The 7,657-nt window shown below is 37.8% G+C and overlaps 1 protein-coding gene and 1 pseudogene across 1 annotated transcript; one reads left to right on the top strand and one right to left on the bottom strand.

Moving 5' to 3' along the window:
• Positions 1-866: 866 nt before the first annotated feature.
• LOC144285213 (large ribosomal subunit protein uL23 pseudogene) lies at positions 867-1,337 on the bottom strand (annotated as a pseudogene).
• A 2,361-nt stretch (positions 1,338-3,698) lies between these two features.
• On the top strand, positions 3,699-4,643 carry LOC144285212 (olfactory receptor 1L8-like). The gene has a single exon (XM_077850402.1). It carries the CDS (start codon positions 3,699-3,701, stop codon positions 4,641-4,643), a length of 945 nt encoding a protein of 314 aa, XP_077706528.1.
• Positions 4,644-7,657: the final 3,014 nt, after the last annotated feature.

Genomic DNA, 7,657 nt, shown 5'->3' with positions numbered 1-7,657 from the left:
GGAGCTGAGAAAGCAGCAGCATGCTAGGAACCAGACATTAGAGGTTGGAGGCCAGGGAGGGGAAACATGCTATCCCTTTAAAGTAGCATATCAGCTTCCTGCCTTTCCTATTCATCTCCTTGTTCATCAACCAAGATTGTCATGGGAGAAACGTGAGGCGGCTGTGCTTGGCTGAGAGGAAGATTGGCAGCCGAGTAGCAAATGTGCGCAGATCAGCTTCTGGAGACGTGGGGAAGGTAAAAGGAGCATCTGGATCTGGAGGTGAGCTTCAGTAAGTTGGTCACCTGCTTGACATTGGTCAAGCTTGTGCTTGACCAAAGTCACTTACTCTTTCCTTCCTGAGAGTTTCAAATATTTCATGGATTAGGCAGTCTTGGGGTCCAACTAAAACCTCCACGCAGCTTTTGGTTTTCAGTCCAATCCAATTTGACCTCTAGATAGTCTACACTGTGGGATTTGGTGGAAGCAAAACACCATCAGTTAAAAAGAAAAATTTTTTAAAGATTTATTTATTTATTTTTATTATATATATATATATATATATATAGAGAGAGAGAGAGAGAGAGAGAGAGAGAGAGAGGCAAAGACACAAGAGGAGGGAGAAGCAAGCTCCATGCCGGGACCCCGACGTGGGATCCCAGAACTCCAAGATCATGCCCTGGGCCAAAGGCAGGCGCCAAACCACTGAGTCACCCAGGGATCCCCCAAGAAAATAAATTTTTAAAAAAGAAAACTATTGTTTTCTTCCATCTGCCCCATCCCAGTTTGTGCTCGCTCTCTCTGAAATAAATACATAAATACATAAATAAAATCTTTTTTTATGGTGAAAAAATCTATATTTAGATTTATAGCCAGCTGGATTCAGTTTAGATGATCCCAATTTTGTTGGCAACATCCAAAGCATCGTAGTCAGGAGCCAGTCGAACATATGCTTTCTTCTCTCCATCAGGCCTGATCAAAGTGTTGACCTTGGCCACATCAATGTCATAGAGCTTCTTCACAGCCTGTTTGATCTGGTGCTTATTGGCTTTGACATCCACAATGAACACAAGTGTGTTGTTGTCTTCTATTTTCTTCATGGATGACTCAGTAGTTAGGGGGAACTTGATGATGGCATAGTGATCAAACTTGTGTCTCCTGGGGACGCTCTTTCGAGAATATTTGGGCCGTCTTCGGAGACGCAGGGTTTTGGGTTATTGGAATGCAGGTGATGTGAGGATCTTCTTTTTTCTGTGACTGTGCACGCCTTTCAGCACCGCTTTCTTAGCTTTCAAAGCCTTTGCTTTGGCTTCGGCTTTGGGAGGAGCAGGGGCTTCCTTCTTCGCCTTCGGCACCATCTTCGTGAAGGGGCCATAAATAAAATCTTAAAATTCAAACAAACACATGCCTTGTGATCCCTCATCATGGGATTCGTGAAGTGCTTAGCACAAGCTTCACACGTAGTAGAATTTTAGTAACATTGGTTATTGTTATTAACTTTAACTACAGGTTTGTTCAAATCACTCAATGCATACACAAATAATCCTTCCATTAGATCTTGCAAAATCATGAGATTAGTCTGACAACTTGGCAGGGAGGGGTGTATTTTAAGCAGGTGAGTTGACTGACTTTGAGGACAACCACTAATATCAGATAAGGGAAGGTGACACTGAGTCTGATGATGATCAAGTGTTTCTCTTGAGTTGGGGTGCCTAAGTGGCTCAGTCGGTTAAGGGTTTGACTCTTGATTTATCATGATCTCAGGTTTGGGAGATTGCAGTCTGAAGTTGGGCTCCATGATGTGCCAGGAGCCTACATAAGATATTCTCTCTTCCTATCCTTCTTCCCCTTTCTCCTCTCTTTCTCAAAAAAATAAGTTTCTCTTGAGTATTCACATATGTTTGTCTCTCTGCTGAGTGCTTTAGATGCATTTCTCACTAAATCCTCACAATAACAAGGATATTTCTATCCAATATTATACATGGTAAAATTGAGGTTTAAAGATGTTTAGTAATTTACAATTAAAATGTAAGCATACTTCTATCATTTACTGTCTTAGCAAATTCCAAATATGAAAAACAGTATTATGAAGTGTAACCACTATTATATACATGACATCATTTGTTAATGCAATTACAGCATTTGCTTTATAAATTAATTAATATATTAATATTTCAATGTTCAATAAGTTAATATATTAGTATAGAATAAAAATTGTAATGTCTGAAAATTCCAATGTGAAAAGACCATTGAAAAGGTGTGAAAGATTATGGTGCTTCTGAAAAAATTATTTCAAACATTTTGGAGATACACCCATGGCCATTGTAGAGCTTTTTATGGTAATAAGGAATAGATAAATAACCAATGTCTGAAAATACTTGAAAATCTTAAAATAGAAAAAGGAAATCTCTATTAATGAGGTATGGATGAATATGCTGACCATTTAAAAATTAATTTAAAACACTTGGCTTGGGACGCCTGGGTGGCTCAGTGGTTGGGCATCTGCCTTCGGCTCAGGGGTCCGGATAGAGTCCCACATTGGGCTCCTGAAGAGAGACTGCTACTCCCTCTGCCTGTGTCTCTACCTTTTTTTTCTCTGTGTCTCTCATGAATAAATAAATAAAATAAAATAAAATAAAATAAAATAAAATAAAATAAAATAAATAAAACACTTGGCTTATATAATATCTCTCACTGAAGAGCTTTTTGTGGTATCAACAAAAAAAATTAGAGGCCACATTGATGTCCATCACTAGGTAACTGGATATGATTGAAAAAAGCATACATATGTACATAAATTCTTAATATATAAAAAATTAATGTTTTCATAGGTATTGTTGCATCCACATGACTGGTGAATTATAAAGCATGAGTTGAATACTCAATAATGGGTACCCATCCTATACAAATGTGATTTAGGACAAAATATTAAAGAAAGAAAAACTAATTTACAGAAAAACAGACATGTGCCCAGACCAGTGATGACAGCATGACATGGGCTAAGGAAGAGGAATCCCTTATCCTGCACCCAAAGGAGAAAGAGCTCACTTTGCTGAAACAAACATTCCCCCTAGATTTTCCCTGTTTATATTTTGGCAAACTTATCCCTCGTCCATCTCTATCCATTATACACTGTTTTATGTTGTTTGTCAATGATCTGACTCCCCATCTAGGACAGGAGCTACATAATGACTAGGATTTGCCTGTTTTTGTTGCTAAATCTCTAGCAAGGGAACAGTGCTTCCATGGAATAGGAACTAATGAACTGGAATCGGTGAGGTCCATCTCTGATAGTTTCTTTAAAAAAAAAAGATTTTATTTATTTATTCATGATAGACACAGAGAGAGAGAGAGGCAGAGACAAAGGCAGAGGGAGAAGCAGGCTCCATGCAGGGAGCCCGACACGGGACTCCAGGATCATGCCCTGGGCCGACGGCAGGCGCTAAACCGCTGAGACACCCAGGGATCCCCCATCTCTGATAGTTTCTAAAGGAAAACTCTTCTTCTGCCCCTCCAACCTTCACTATAAGGCCTTGTGATGCCATGGATTTGGGAAGGGAAGTTGGGAAGCGAAGGCCACATCAAGGACCATGAGATTGACAAGCTGTCCCTGCACAGCAGCTAATTGTGACCAAACAGAGAAAACAAAGACTAACTGGGTTCTGGACTTGGAGTAAGGTAAATAACAAAACTTCATTTATATAACTAGGCCGAAGCCAATGGCAAGGGTCAACCAAACCAGCAGTGTCTCTGAGTTCATTCTCCTGGGACTCTCCTCCCAGCCTGAGGACCAGAAGCCACTCTTTATCCTCTTCCTCACCATGTACCTGATCACCATAATAGGGAACCTACTCATCATCCTGGCCATCCATTCTGATCCCCAGCTCCAGACCCCCATGTATTTCTTCTTGAGTTTCCTGTCCTTCACTGATATTTGCTTTACAACAACTGTTGTCCCCAGGATGCTAATGAGCTTCCTTTCTAAGAAGACCATCTCCTATGCTGGGTGTCTGACACAGATGTATTTCATTTATGCTCTGGGCAACACCGACAGCTGCCTTCTGGCAGTCATGGCCTTTGACCGCTATGTGGCTATCTGTGACCCCTTCCACTACGTCACCACCATGAACCGCCGCTGCTGTGTCCTGCTGGTGGCCTTTTCCTGCTCACTTCCCCACTTCCACTCACTCGTACACACACTGCTACTGAACACCCTCACTTTCTGTGACTCCAATGTCATCCACCACTTCCTCTGTGACCTCAGTCCCTTGATGAAATTGTCCTGTTCCTCCACATTTGTCAACGAAGTTGTGATAATATCAGAAGGTTCTGTTGTTTTGGTGACTCCATTTCTGTGCATCACTCTCTCTTATGTACGAATTCTCATCGCAGTTCTTAAGATCCCTTCAGCTGCTGGGAAACGCAAAGCCTTCTCCACCTGTGGCTCTCACCTCACCGTGGTCACACTCTTTTATGGAAGCATCTTCTATGTCTATTTACAGCCCCTGTCCACCTACAGTGCCAGGGACCACATAGCAACAATTGTCTACACAGTTCTTTCCTCCATGCTAAACCCTTTTATCTACAGCCTGAGAAACAAAGACCTGAAACAGGGCCTAAGGAAGCTGATGGGCAGGTGGAATTCTCAAGCAACACCCTCTTGACAAACTCACAAGTGAAATCTGCTCCACTGGAATCTGGTCCCTACTAGACCTTGGTGAACAATCGAACGGTTGGAGTTTAGCTTTTTTAACCTAAGTGAGACAAGCCTATTGTGGGCGCTCACATCTATTGATGTCAGCTGACCAATTATCCCTGACTGCTGAAATCATCAAGTTTCTCCTCACTATTCCTCCACTTTTCCACAAAGATTCATCATGTTCTTATCTTCCAAATACTGCTTTAAACTAATCATATGTTGACAATATATCCTGAACAAATTGCTCTCCATTTATTAAGACTTACCCTCTAAAATCCTTCACATTTCAGTATATTGCTGAAAACAGCGGTTGAATACTTTGACAAACATTTCAGGAGGAAAAGAATGGAAGGAGAGGGGCAAAGTGAGGAAAAGAGTTACATTTTAGCTACTTTTCTTATTATGAGTATTTTTATAATTCCTTAATATTCTCTTTCATAAAACTGTTTCTTGCTTAAAAATTAAGTTTTTGCCTTTTCTCTCATCTTTCTATTCTTGATTGTTTCTCTGTGGCTTCATTTCTTTTAATTGCCTCTTATTTATTTACTATACAATTTAAAAATGGTAATGGCCAGAAAGAACAAGAACCAAGATGATTACATGAAAGTTATCTATTTCACAATGGAGACTTTGGAACCTTTCTTTCTCCCATCTATCCCTAAAGCTAGGTGTTTAGAAATATGTGATTTAATATTTTATTCTAGAAACTCCCACTTTTAGGATTCTAACCTATGGAAATACTACCATAAAAATATATTGGATATTGAAATATATTTTTCAGTGATTTCCTGTTTATGACAGGTAAAAATTGGCAACAACCTAAAACCCTATTAATAAAGATGGGGAAATTATGTGTAAGAATACGCAGCAACTTGAAAGAATCAAATGGATGTCTATTCTTCGAAAGCCATTAGGTAAAAAACTCAAGATATGTAACAAGTATGAAAGTATGAATTCATTATGTTTTTAAAGATTAAATAAATATATATGTGGGTATAGACAATGCAGTAAGAATGTAATGCAGTAGGGGACAGAGACGGAGAGGATTTCCAATTAACATACATTTATAATCTCTTATTTGTTTAAATAAATATGTATAGTATATGGAATGTAAGCCCATTAATAAATCAGATGACTAATATAATGGTGAGAGAATTTCTTTGTAAAGTCCAAAGAGGAGAAATTTTCTATTTGCATGCATATCTGAAACACGTCATTATTTGGCTCTTTCACTTGAATGATAATTTTATAGTATATAGCATTCTAGGTGCCAAAACTTGTGAAAGTTTAAAGATATATTGGCATTGTCCTACTGCATCAAGTGTTTTCAGTGAGAAACAAGAGGTCAATGTAATTTGTGTTCCTTTGTGACCTCCTCCCCAACCACAGTCTATAGATACCCTGCACCGAACTTGGCCAGGTTGCCACTGTGTAGGTTATAGGAGAGAAAACGCTGATTCTACCCACTTTACTCCAGGCCTGAGCACAGGAACCTGGTCATTGTCCTTGCACATTGACAGGCCCATTTTAAAATTTAAATGAAGATGAAAATGCCCTAAAATAGCCAAGACAATCTTAAAGAAAAATCACTAAGTTGGAGAAAATACATTACCAAATTTTAAGACTTCAAAAGCTAAAAAATTAACATAGCATAATATTTTATAAGAATACATTAATAGATCAAGGTAACAGAATGGAGAACACAGAAATAAATCCTTAGTTATATAATCAATTGATTTTTGGCAAAGTGTCAATGCAATTTAGTGGAGAAAGGAAGATCCATTCAATAAATTATGCTGGGACAACCAGATATGCACATAAAAAATAATTAACCTTGACTCCTTACTCCACACCATATACAAAAATGAATTCAAAGTGGCTCATAGACTTAAATGTGAGGACTAAAAGTATTAAAAAAATTTTAAACCAAAAATATTATAAAAGTGTATTGACATGAGTAAAGATTTCTTAGTCAAGAAACAAAATGGCTAACCACAAAAGAAAAGTTATTGAATGAATTTCACCAAATTAAAAACTTCTGCTCATCAAAAGTCATATTAAGAAGTGAAAATGGAAAAAATATTCACACTACATATATCTGACAAAAGACATACTCAAAATATATAAACCTATACAAATCAAAAAGTGAAAGTATATAATCTAATTTTTATTTTTTATTTTTTAAAGGTTTTATTTATTTATTTGAGAGAGAGAGAGAGAATGCAAGCAGAGGGAGAAGCAGACTCCTCACTGAGCAGAGAGCCCTACGTGGGGCTCGATCCCAGGACCCCAGGATCATGACTTGACCCCAAAGCAGACACTTAACTAAGTCACCCAGGCACCCCCAATCTAATTTTTTAAAGTGGACAAAAATTTAAAAATAAATAAAACAAGATATAATCAGAGAAGGAGACAAACTATAATAGACTATTAACCAGAGGAAACAAACTGAGGGTTGCTGGATGGGAGGTGGGGGGTGGGGTAACAGGGGGATGGCCATTAAGAAGGGCACATAATGTAATGAGCAATGGGTATGTATATAATACAACTGATGACTTACTGAACTCTACCTCTGAAACCAATAATACACTATATGTTAATTAATTGAATTTAAATTTTTAAAAAGTATTCAAAAAATTTGAGCAGACACCTTACAAAATAAGATATTTGAATGGCCAATATTGCATGTGAAAGACACTCAACATCATTAATTATCAGGGAAATGTAAATTAAAGTAACAATGTGATACCACTGAACACTCAATAGAATGACTACAATAATAAGAAAATACAACATTTTTGTAGGATTTAAAGCAACTGAAACTCTCATATATTGATGGTGGAAATATGAAATTCTGTAATTATTTTGGAAAACAGTTTGGCAATTCTTAATAAAATTAAACATACAGCAACCATGTGTCTATAAAAAATCTTGTACAAAATATTCACAGGAGTTTTATTCATAATAGAACAAACTAAA

Source organism: Canis aureus, chromosome 16 (genome assembly GCF_053574225.1).
Source record: "Canis aureus isolate CA01 chromosome 16, VMU_Caureus_v.1.0, whole genome shotgun sequence".
Taxonomy (NCBI): Eukaryota; Metazoa; Chordata; class Mammalia; order Carnivora; family Canidae; genus Canis; species Canis aureus.
Note: the sequence above shows the minus strand (reverse complement) of the source record. Positions and strands in the feature narration are given on the sequence as shown.

Coding starts and splice junctions, on each gene's coding strand:
- LOC144285212 (XM_077850402.1), top strand. CDS start 3,699: ATGGCAAGGGTCAACCAAACCAGCAGTGTCTCTGAGTTCATTCTCCTG.